This window comes from Barbus barbus (genome assembly GCF_936440315.1).
Source record: "Barbus barbus genome assembly, chromosome: 2".
NCBI lineage: Eukaryota > Metazoa > Chordata > Actinopteri > Cypriniformes > Cyprinidae > Barbus > Barbus barbus.
The window spans coordinates 15,232,903-15,245,814 of NC_136730.1; the positions used below are offsets into that span (position 1 = coordinate 15,232,903).

At 39.0% G+C, this 12,912-nt stretch overlaps 1 protein-coding gene across 3 annotated transcripts in view; it reads right to left on the reverse strand.

Annotated features, from left to right (window-relative positions):
- Nucleotides 1-12,912, reverse strand: part of dysf (dysferlin, limb girdle muscular dystrophy 2B (autosomal recessive)) — a 77,482-nt gene that overhangs the window by 47,455 nt on the left and 17,115 nt on the right. For all 3 annotated transcript variants that reach the window (XM_079429407.1, XM_079429406.1, XM_079429405.1), the window contains exons 25-31: nucleotides 12,746-12,912; nucleotides 12,521-12,635; nucleotides 12,235-12,340; nucleotides 11,983-12,125; nucleotides 10,025-10,198; nucleotides 8,043-8,130; nucleotides 7,867-7,944 (exon numbers count right to left, since the gene is read on the reverse strand). In XM_079429407.1, coding sequence (XP_079285533.1) covers nucleotides 7,867-7,944; nucleotides 8,043-8,130; nucleotides 10,025-10,198; nucleotides 11,983-12,125; nucleotides 12,235-12,340; nucleotides 12,521-12,635; nucleotides 12,746-12,912 — 871 coding nt within the window. The remainder of the gene's footprint in view (nucleotides 1-7,866; nucleotides 7,945-8,042; nucleotides 8,131-10,024; nucleotides 10,199-11,982; nucleotides 12,126-12,234; nucleotides 12,341-12,520; nucleotides 12,636-12,745) is intronic.

The window sequence follows — 12,912 nt, forward strand, 5'->3', positions numbered from 1 at the left end:
ATAAACAAGCTATGGGGAGCGTGCACTTTTACCCAGGAGCCAATGGGAAATAAACACAGGCAGTGTCTAATCTGGCTGCTTACAGTGAACAGCAAATAAACTGTCTTCCCCAAGGGCATTGTGGGACTGGACATGTCGACGGCTGCCCACGTGTACGACTCAAACATGATGCATGACCCTCGGGAACAATGACATGCTCAAAGAAAACAGGGAAAGGCAACCAAGAAATCTGGCTATGGATCATTTCCCATATATCAATACTATGCAGGGTATAACTGTTCAAAAATCATATTTGAATGCGCATATTCGAAATGTCCAGCGAATGATAGATAGATAGATAGATAGATAGATAGATAGATAGATAGATAGATAGATAGATAGATAGATAGATAGATAGATAGATAGATAGATAGATAGATAGATAGATAGATAGATAGATAGATAGATAGATAGATAGATAGATAGATAGATAGATATCTGACGTTAGCACAGAGGGGCCTATAGCCATGTAGCATCTGGCCCAAACCTCTGACTTCCTCTAATCCCCCTCCAGTAGCCAAAGTACTGATGCAGCTCTACATTTTTCCCTCCTTTATAAATATTGCGGTCCATCGATCATTTCCCTTTACCAAACTCCATCTCAAGCTCCATCTCCATCCCAAGGACAAGTGATTTCTGCCTCCAGCTTGATTTATTCATTTTCCTCGGAGCTCAGAACCCTGTAAAAGATCTAGGCTGGGTTTTGTGCATCAGGAGACCGACCAAAAACTATTTGTAGATTTGTAATCAGAGCGCCAGACTGGCCTGATTTATAACAGGCCTGTATTTTTAAAAGGATCCTCAATGTTTTTTCATCTGTGCTTGCGGGTTCAGAATGAACCTTAAACGCATAGCCCGGGTAACTACACTTCCAAGATTTTGCAAAAAACAAAAAAACAATATACTTCAGATCTTTCTCCACCTTAATGTAATTTTTATTTTTTCCCTTTTCATCCTCGTCTGCTTTGTTCTCATTTTTAGACTATGGTTTTTCCATGCATAGGAGATTTATACCAGACATTTCTAATGGGTGATAACCAGCGGGCGTATTTTGCCCGCATTTTAATGATGTGGAGCACTCTGGTTTAAAAATTTCACTACCACAACTTAGAGCTTTAGACCATGGCAACAGACTCGCTATGGTTTAAAGGGAGTGAAATACTGCTCCGGCGTTGCCAAGAAAGCTCTTTTATATTTGACTTTTTAAGTTTTTTTTTGTTGTTGTTTTTTGCCAACATCAATAATCAGTGTCACATTTTGAATGAAAACTCACTTCATGTTTATTAATAGGTAATATTAATATAAGGTAATAACAAGGCCCACACAGAGTCTGCACATTTATGAGGGGAATTCTGTGGAATGGATTTAAATATGGTAAAATGGCTTAAACAGAGCTGAGAGCACTGAAATCCATTTATGAATAACTCTTTCAAATTATAATTCTAAAAAGAAAAAAAAACAATAAACACACAAATGGCAAGGTGGTGTAAAACTTTGGAAATTCCTAATTTTGTGAATCTGCAGAGCTTTCTGTAGAATCCTGTGGGCCCAGATTCCATATGGGGCAACAATTCCACAATATTTATTACACACCTATACAATAAACCATTATCCGTTTTTTGTTGCTTTCTTCTCTTTCTTTCTTTTCCTTTTTTCATATATCATTACTATGTTAAAATTCATTGTTAAAATATACTTATTCCATGGTCTGTCTGAATACTCGATTCTGATTGGCTGGCAGGTGTTGATTAAATTTGTTTAACTGCACAGGTAGTTCCAGGTCAGTTTAATCACCGGTTACATTCGCGGGCGCTGCGGATAGTCCATGGGGCGGGTAATAAAAAAATGCATTCTGATTATTTGCGGGTGGGTCGTGGGTGGATAAGACAAATCATTAATGATGCAAATATTAACTACAATTTCTAAATAGGCTACAGAAATTAAATAAAGTATAAATTAACATATTAAAGTTAGCCTATTCAACAAAGCATTTAGTCAAGAGCAGTGAGGGCTTTCCTCTGTTTTTTGTTTGATTCACATTAATGACAGACCGCACAGCTTTATTAAGGCCTTTCCACACTGAACGCGAAAAAGTCAAACAAATTTCGCACGCGTTGACGCGCTGGAATAAAACAACAGCTTCCTATGGGTGCTTCCACACAGACCGCAAACATTCGCGCACCGAAAATGCGAATGTTTTTTTCCGTCCAGTTCCACAAATATTTTCAGTTTCGCAAAGCAAAAACACGGGCCGTCCGATAAGATTTGAGCTAGGATAACGTGATCGGAGCAGCAGCTGTTGCACAAAACGGTGAGATTGGTGGCGCTGTTTCGAAAACCAGTGTAAACCACCGAAGAAGAGTATCCCGGATAAGAGAGTGAATGCTGAGTTCTTGGTATCCTTGGTATTTGAGAACAGATTTATTCTCACATGTTCTTCATACAGAATAACATTTACTACTCCTGTTCCTGCTCCTCGTCAGCATTCCCCAGTGCCCGCTTCTCCAGGGCCAGTCCCTCCAGTGCCTGCTTCTCCAGGGCCAGTCCCTTCAGTGCCTGCTTCTCCAGGGCCAGTCCCTTCAGTGCCTGCTTCTCCAGGGCCAGTCCCTCCAGTGCCTGCTTCTCCAGGGCCAGTCCCTCCAGTGCCTGCTTCTCCAGGGCCAGTCCCTTCAGTGCCTGCTTCTCCAGGGCCAGTCCCTCCAGTGCCTGCTTCTCCAGGGCCAGTCCCTCCAGTGCCTGCTTCTCCAGGGCCAGTCCCTCCAGTGCCTGCTTCTCCAGGGCCAGTCCCTCCAGTGCCCGCTTCTCCAGGGCCAGTCTCTCCAGTGCCCGCTTCTCCAGGGCCAGTCTCTCCAGTGCCCGCTTCTCCAGGGCCAGTCCCTCCTGTGAAAGTGCCCTTCAGTGCCTGCTCCTCGTAAGTGCCCTTCAGTGCCTGCTTCTCCAGGGCCAGTCCCTCCAGTGTCCCCTACAAACAAGCAAGATTTCTGGCTCTCACAGACCTGTAACAACTTCTTTAAGAGGCTCCTCTGTCCTCCACTCGTTGCCTGTATTAATGGAACCTGTTTGAACTCGTTATCAGTATAAAAGACACCTGTCCACAACCTCAAACAGTCACACTCCAAACTCCACAATGGCCAAGACCAAAGAGCTGTCGAAGGACACCAGAAACAAAATTGTAGACCTGCACCAGGCTGGGATGACTGAATCTGCAATAGGCAAGCAGCTTGGTCTGAAGAAATCAACTGTGGGAGCAATTATTAGAAAATGGAAGACATACAAGACCACTGATAATCTCCCTCGATCTGGGGCTCCACGCAAGATCTCACCCCGTGGGGTCAAAATGATCACAAGAACGGTGAGCAAAAATCCCAGAACCACACAGGGGGACCTAGTGAATGACCTGCAGAGAGCTGGGACCAAAGTAACAAAGCCTACCATCAGTAACACACTACGCCACCAGGGACTCAAATCCTGCAGTGCCAGACATGTCCCCCTGCTTAAGCCAGTACATGTCCGGGCCTGTCTGAAGTTTGCTAGAGTGCATTTGGATGATCCAGAAGAGGATTGGGAGAATGTCATATGGTCAGATGAAACCAAAATATAACTTTTTGGTAAAACCTCGTCGTGTTTGGAGGAGAAAGAATGCTGAGTTGCATCCAAAGAACACCATACCTACTGTGAAGCATGGGGGTGGAAACATCATGCTTTGGGGCTGTTTTTCTGCAAAGGGCCCAGGACGACTGATCCGTGTAAAGGAAAGAATGAATGAGCCATGTATCGTGAGATTTTGAGTGAAAACCTCCTTCCATCAGCAAGGGCATTGAAGATGAAACGTGGCTGGGTCTTTCAGCATGACAATGATCCCAAACACACCGCCCGGGCAACGAAGGAGTGGCTTTGTAAGAAGCATTTCAAGGTCCTGGAGTGGCCTAGCCAGTCTCCAGATCTCAACCCCATAGAAAATCTTTGGAGGGAGTTGAAAGTCTGTGTGGCCCAGCGACAGCCCTAAAACATCACTGTTCTAGAGGAGATCTGCATGGAGGAATGGGCCAAAATACCAGCAACAGTGTGTGAAAACCTTGTGAAGACTTACAGAAAACGTTTGACCTCTGTCATTGCCAACAAAGGCTATATAACAAAGTATTGAGACAAACTTTTGTTATTGACCAAATACTTATTTTCCACCATAATTTGCAAATAAATTCTTTAAAAATCAGACAATGTGATATCCTGGATTCTTTCCCCCCATTCTGTCTCTCATAGTTGAAGTGTACCTATGATGAAAATTACAGGCCTCTCTCATCTTTTTAAGTGGGAGAACTTGCACAATTGGTGGCTGACTAAATACTTTTTTGCCCAACTGTATGTCACATTTACCTTAGTCATATTTAGGTTTTAGCCATACCTTAGCTTTTCCACCTCCACCTATGAATTTGCAGTGTTTCCAGATGTTTTTATGCACATTTTGAATTTATGCATACAAACAACTGGATGGAAACATGAATAGGCCTACTGTTACATTATGTTGAGAATTTATATTAAGCTAATTGGATTTTCATATTGTTCAGTCTATTAAAAAACGTTTTATAAAAAAAAATTGAATAATAAAAATAAGTATTTTAAACAATTCAAGTTTGTACAGTAGGCCTACAAACTTAAATTTAAAATGAAAATGTAATATTTTTGCAAAGATAAAGGACAAAATATGTTTGCAGTTACATATTAACAAGGTCATAGTCATGTATATTTAATAAAAACAAGAGTAACACAAAAAATCTAGCTTGTATTGTGTTACTTTACATGGGGTTTCTTTCGCAACTGTTTGCATTAACTTAAGACAAAACCGTGCTTATGAGGATACTCGCCAGGACGACCATTTTGACGTCCTTTTGTGTGTATTTGGCCACTTAAACGCAATAAGATTTGCTTGCAAACTCAATTTGGTACTCGCAGCGCGCGCTTTGGATGTGACTGTGAGCGCAAAAGAAAACCTCTGGAGCGCGCGAGTACCGAATGGCTTAAAAAAGACGTGAAAATAATACATTTTTGTGACGGTGCAATAATGATCGATTAAGAAATAGTCAATTCTGTCAGCTGTACCGAAACGCGAGTTAAAGTCTTGCATCGCCGATGCGCCGATGTGCTTGAACTCTAAACTGTCACTGAAAATGTTCTTTGCTCTCTTTCTGTAAAATGAAAGTGTTATGATAAGTAGCCTAACTTACAATGTTTTTATTCACATTAACTTTCAATGTTAAATTCACATTAAATATAAAGTCAGTCGTATTAAAACTGTTATGGCACGACGCCCATATCTGTTACTTAAGTAAACAGACAGGTTTTTATGCATAGTTAATAGACTACATTATTAGGCTACTTTGACCATCGCCCACTATGGATCAACTAACATAATCTATAAAGGTGAGAATCGAGATATTTCATGATATAGTTAATGCATTGGAGAATGTTTCGAATAAAAAGGAAAAAATAAAACATAAGAACATAACTGCTATTGTAGCTGCTGTCATTTGAACCCCCCCCCCCCCCCCCCCCCCCCAAAAAAAAAAAACACACACACACACACACACACACACTCGTGCCCCCTCAAAAATAATATGTGCATGATGCCCCTGATTGAAATACATGCTATAATTCATTCAAATAAATGTTACAGCACTATTTCATCTCTGTGACTGATTTGAAGCTGGCAGAATGCTAGCGCTAACGAGCCTTACCCTTCGGGTCAAATATTTCACTGAAAAGAGCAATACAAGTTTTAACTTGTCTATAACTTGGCAAATGACCATGGAATAAGCGGGATAAAGCACGGCTAGCCGTTGCATCCCTTACATATGTAAAAAAATTTGTGTCAATGTAGAAAACCTAATAAAGAGAATGTTTTAAAAAAAAAACATCTGGACATGGTGGGTGGGATGTTAAAAAATATTTTTTTATGTTATAAAATATATTTTATTATAATTCTTGTCTTAAACAGTTAAAGAAAAGCATAAAACAATTCTATAGTCAATAAACAGCAAAAAACACATAATTATGATGAATACAGAAGAACTTCTACTACTAGCAACAACTGAAAAACCGGTTTCACCTGATGCGTGTTTTTAGACCGTTTACATCAGCATCTTCTGCTCTAACATCAATCCCACAGTTAAATTCCTTCCTTTTACCCAACAAAATGTCACATGTGCATCTAGAATAAAAAATACACACAGTGCACATGCTTTATGTGCACTTGTTTTGATACTTTCCAAGGACACAAGTCATGGAAGACTATTTCTTATGAAAAATTAGCTTGGCAAAAAAGGAACTAGCGCCAGTAAATCAAAAAGAAAAACGGCAGAGTAGAGCAACAAATTCAGCATATAATGTCTCATTTTGATTAGCCTTCTTTTAGGGCTTTTCACTTTTTAAAGTTCAGAAAGTCGTAGAGAGAGAGAGAGCAGGGTACTGGGATACGTTGCAAGCTAGATTCAAACCTGCCTCGCCCATAAGAGCACTAGCATCAGAGCTCATGAATTAACCGCTAGACTATGGCTCCGACTTGATTTGTTTTATTCTATGTACCTTCTCTTCTCTATACAAATGACATTTTTTACATCTTCGCTGCCAACATCTTCTCTCGGCACCATTGTACTTAATTCCGTTTCTCTCTGGGCTACATTTGACCCGAACTGCCTCGGGCTGGTCTGTGCCAGGCACAATATTTCACCCCCTCTGACGTAATCTCAGTTACGGTTCCTCTACCATTACATTTCAAAAGACCTCACTTTTAGGATTTTGTTATTTATAAAATGCTCCTATTATTCTAGGCAACACTGAGCTTTTTTTAGAGATAAATTAATAAAATCGTAATTATGTTGTGTACGCTATCGCTCTCAATGTGCTTCACATTAAGACTACTCGTTGACCTCAATTTGTGTTGCCAAATATGTAACTTATTGTATGGCAAAATATCATTGCAGCTGGCAGAACACACTTTATGCCATGTGGTATTGTAGTAAATAGTCTTAAAAAGCAGATTTTGCCGATGCCTGCTGTGTGTCTGAATGTCACGCTAGTACTGCGTTCAAAAGGGTATTTTACTCAGAACCCATGCAAATAACAACAAGTTCAAGATCTAAGAGGTGCAAGACATGTAGATTCTGCCCAAATAAATGCAGCTGCTTTACAAAATGAATGACTGGTGCATATATTTATTGGTACTATGCATAGCTTTAATCAGATTTTAAGCAACAAAACTGAGTAGTCTACACTGCTTTTGTTTATTTTTTTAGTTTTGACCTTGGAAAACCTGATTTACATATGGCTCGGTCAAAATTCAGAATTGAAAAAAAGGCTTCAGTTTAATTTCTTAATATCTCCTTTTGTATTTCATTGTTAAGCAAAAAGCTAAAATATACACTACCCTTTAACAGTTTGAGGTTATTATAATTACATTTTAAAGTATATTAAAATACAAAACAGTTCTATTAAAAGTTAATAATATTACACAATATTACTGTTTTTAAATGTATTTCTGATACAAATAAATGCAGCTTTGGTGAGAATTTCAAGAACATTACAAAGTCGTACAGATCCATAACGTTTGAATGGCGTATTCATATATATAAAATAATAATATAAAATAACATAAAAAACATATTGCATTGTATGTTTAAATTTTTTTAAACATATTGCATTGGAATAAAACAAATAAATAAATCTTCATTCAATTTTGAACTGTACACAACCCTTCATATGTCTGTAATAATTAAGTTTGGGTAATGCATCTACCTTTTCTGCTGGCTTACAGAGAAGGTGGTATATGCTCACCTGAGAAACTGTCCTTATCCATTGCCAGCAGGTCTCTGGCCTGATACAAATAACATCGCAAATGATACAGGGTCCCATCTAAAGAATCAAGAGGAAGAACATCAGCGTAATTTCAGCTATCATTTAAATATGTCATTATATTAAATGAAGTGAGAAAACTGGCATGTTTGACTCACTATCGAAGAAGCAGGAGATGGTCGGGCGGTTGACACCAAAGGTTGTTGTAACTGACTTATCGTCATTTTTTTCATCAGTAATACTGCTCTGTTGACAAAAAAGGAAAAACACTGTGAGACACATTATGCTCTTTCAACCTAAACAGTAGACTCACACATTTGGAGATGGGAAAAGATGGGGCATTCATGTTGGATCAGATATCACAATATTCCGACCAAAAGGATAAACAGAGTATGTGTTAATGATGACTCTGTTGTCAGTTATGAAAAGGGCAGCTGTATATGCACCACAAACCACTGGCATGAAGTGATTACATGTCACGCCCCAAGACACTCGAATATCATTTTGACACATACAAAATTCTGACCTTCTCTGAATAAAATGCCTGATTATGTCTCTTAACCAGACTGAAACTGCTATGTCATTTGTGGCTCACTATATTTACATAACCCAATACCCTTGTACTGTATGGTTTTGAAGGAAAAAAGAAAAGAAAAAAACCCTCCAAAGCACCCTCTGAAACAAGAACAGAATTTGGAATTTACTTCCACCGAGTAGATGTGAAGTCCTACCAAACGCTGAATCGCTATTTTAAATGTCACTATTTGCAAACGCTGCTTTTAGCACCAAGCAAACTAAGATATAATAAAATCTGCTTTTCGATAGCAGTGAAAAGTCTGACTTATTTTGGTGAATTGCTTCGCTCTCTATCTCATATTGTAGCAGTGGAAAGTCTAATTCATTCTAGTGAATCGACTAATCCTCTTTCTCACTAAAGCTCTTCCTCATAGGAAGAGGTGGAAAGTCAGATTTTCTATTGAATGCGTTCATCTTAAACTGCTCTCTATCTTATATGTAGCATTGAAAAATCTGATTCATTTTAGAGAATCTTTTGTCTTAAACTGCACTCTATCTCTCATATGTAGCATTGGAAAGTCTGATTCATTTTAGTGAAACGATACATGCTAAACAGCCCTCTTATATTAAGCAGTGTAAAGTCTGAAAAGTCTTTCTATTGAATAGGTTCATCTTAAACAGCTCATATAGAGCAGTGAAAAGTCTGATTCATTCTAATGAATCAATTCATTATAAATGGCCGTCCTTCATATGTAGATTTGCTGATTCATTTTAGTGAATCATTTGTCTTAAACTGCACTCTATCTCTCGTGTAGCTTTGGAAAGTCTGATTAATTCAAGTGAATTGATTGGTCCTAAACAACTCTCTCATATGCAGCATTGAAAGGTCTGATTCATCCTAGTCTGATTCTGATTCAATCAGTTTGTCCCAAACTACTCTCTTTCTATCATACAGTAACTTTGGAAAGTTATTCCAATGAATTGGTTAATTCAGTTATAATCTAGCACGGGAGCTACAGGAAGAGCATGATTTAAAAACAATAGGTTAAAACACTCAACGTCATATGGGAATAACTGAAAATGAGTAAATTAAGTATTTGAAGCTTATAATTGATGTCTCTGGGTCAGAGTTTTCAGGTTCACTTTTGCAAGGCACTGGGGCCTTTCACTTGCACCATGGATTCATTCCAGACCCTCGTCAACTCTGAGTTCTCAAGCCAACAAAGCCTACACGACATCTTATGCCAAACTGCCTGGAATAGATCCGTAACAATGGACCCAGCGGACCAGACTAAGAGTAAAAGAATAAGCATACTAACTAGGCTTTATGCATACACCGTCTTTCACACTCACTGTTCCATCTCTGTCTCCCTGTAAATGATATCCCATGATGCCCTTATTTTACCAGGCTGATTCCACTTTGCTTGCCCAGTCACTCTCAGCACCTCCGATTCGTCCAAGCTCAAAGCCCTCCACACCCATTCTCGCCTTTGCCTTGTCTAAATTGCATCTCACCCTCGTTTGATTCTCTCCGACCACTTTCCTTTTCTTCCATTACTGTCTCTCTTTCTAAATCTCAACCCAATTCCAGCTCCACATCACTCATATAGTCAACCCTCATTACCAGCGAACACTCCAAGGAAAAGATGGCCGCCGGCCCCGTCTTTTCTAACGGCTCCATACGGCATCTCCAGCGCCGGCGACGGAAGGAGTCAGTCTTCCTCTGCTTAAGGTGAAACTTCCAGCCAAATAAAGAGGCATATTCCCAGCCCTCACGCTCTGACTCGTCCGGACGCTGCTGTAGAAGAGTGAGCACACACAGAAAAAGACAAATGTATATAATTGAACTGGATTATATTAAAGTATTATTTTTATTATGCGTGTTCTGTATGATCCTATCCAGCGGTGCACAGTGCAATACAAATAAAAAAAGACAAATAGCAGACACCAGGATCTTTAGGGAAGTGAGGAAAGTATTAGTGAGGAATTAGAGTTATCTAATAGAGCAGAAAGATTACGACTACGACTAGACAAATGGTTTTAAATCTGTGCTTGAAGAGTGCCACCATGAGGACAACTGATTTAACTCACAGTGTCCCTAAAATTTATATGGACACTTAAAAATATACTGTATGATACTGCATTTAATCAAATATCTAAGTGGTCTAATTATTGGGTTTCTTTTTTTTAATTACTCTTTTCAAGCAAAACATTTTACATTTAAATTATAAAATGATAGATTGATAGATGCTTGAAATTAGGACAAAACTGCCTAAAATTAGGATAAAGACCCAATGTTAATGTGAACACGAGTCAAAATTGTAGTGTTCTGGGAAAATGTCTAACATCATTTGTGTGCAGATGTCATTTGGTTTAATAATAATTTCATTGCATAAATAATATTCACTACTATTTAAAAATGTAGGGTCAGTACTTTTTCTGTTAAGCAGGGGTACATTATATTGATTAAAAGTGATAGTAAAGATATTTACAATTTCAACAAGAAATATTTCTTGAGCAACGGATATTGGAATGATTTCTGAAGGATCATGTGACCTTTGCCATTACAGGAATACATTTTAAAATATATAATAAAATAATACATTATATTATAAAAAGAATAGTTATTTTAAATTGTAATAATATTTCACAACATTACTGTTTTATTAAAAATATTTCAAAATCTTACTGACCCCACACTTTGAACAGTAGTGCATTAATATATTTTTATCCGTTATTTGGTTGTCCAAATACTTCATTTTTGAAGTAAATAATATAATCTAAACCATCTTTTGTACCCACACACTTTTTCCTCTTGGATCTTTACTCACTTTTGGTAGTCTTACTTGTTGCTTGCACACAACCAAATATAAACATACTGAGCCTCAATCGTGCAACAAATTTGTGTGTAAATCGTTCGTAAATCCATCTAATGTAAACTGTCTCATTGAATTGAATGTGGCATTTTATGTAAGAGTGAGTTTACGAATGGTTTAACACTTAATTTCTTCCACCCATGTTTCATGAATGAGGCCCAGCACCATTCTCTCTGACTCCAGAAAGCAAATATGTTAATGCTCTTCAGTCTAACATAATTATTATTATCCGAAACAGTGATCTCAAAAATGTATTTTAGATGTTTATTAACAAAGTGTGTTTTTTTGCTTATTGGATAAAGACTTTCACAGAATGAAACAAAAACTCCTTATCTCTCTCTCTGTTACAAACCCTCACACAGATGCTGAACATTAGGCATATTTGCGGTAGGACTTTATAGTTGGACCCAGATTTTCCTGCCAAGTGGATTAGAGGTGTGGGATTGATTTCAGATTATTCTCAGATGGCATGATTAATTAGGTGTCCTCTCAAGCTCCATCTGCCTCTCACCAGATGCATTCAGGGACGGGGAAGACCTCCTGAGACTACACAGAGCTCTTTATGTCACGCCACCCTGAGCTTTACCAGAATCCCCCACAATTCAAAGAAAAAATGAAGCCAAGATTCTTCTTTTGTTTATCGCTCTCAAAACTTTGTTATTTCTCTGACTGAAAACAAACACTTGGCTAATGACTGATGGTGTACTTTTCTGAGCGCCTCCATTTTCTGCATATCTCTGCGGCGGAGTCGGATCCAACGTCTCCGGCGGTTGGTGTGGTACATCTTCTCGGATGGAACCCAGGACTTTGGCCGGCGGTCTGGGGGGAGGGTTATTCCATATTCCCACCCTACAGGTAGAAGAGGATTTATTGTAAAGGCACAATATATTCTAAATAACAGAGCTCATAAATCAGTGGCGTATGTGTGTGCAGGAAAGACTTGTCAAAGTTTCCATACCTTGATCATCCACTGCACGCTTCAGGTCCTCGCTCCACTCAATATCCTCCCACACCCAGCCAGGGGGACACTCGATCTCATCTTTAGGCACGGCTTTTTCTCCATTCTGCCCCCCAGTGGACACATTAAGAACAAAAAGGTCATTTCCTGCCAACTGATTTTAACATGTTAGTCCACTTTTCAAAGTATTTTTTTAAATACCCTTAGACTAACTACTCCTCTGCGGCTCATGAATAACACTATTAACTAAAGGTACAGTTTTGTTATGATACAACCACACACTGACCACATCTGTGTACCCCTCCGGCATGCCAATCCACTGTCCTCCTGGTAAACGCATATGATTTTCAAACACCTCTTCCAAAAAGCTTGTATGACCCGCATCAGTGTCATACAGAAATCTGGCCAGCGTGGGCAAAAATACAAATCCATGTTATGCACTTTCAAAGGGTGTATAATAATATAACTATAATAATGCTGGTATCACAGATAATGATAAGATGGTACTAACGTTTTCTCTGGGCTGATGTACCAGTCTCCTGCCCAGCTCCATCCTGGAGTGGGTTTGAAGCTCTCCTTTGGGAGTCTGATTCTGCCAGTCACGTCACTGAACTTGGGGTATGTCAAACCCGTCGTACCCCAGTTCCCCACCAGAGCCAATTTAGTCTGGTTTTCATA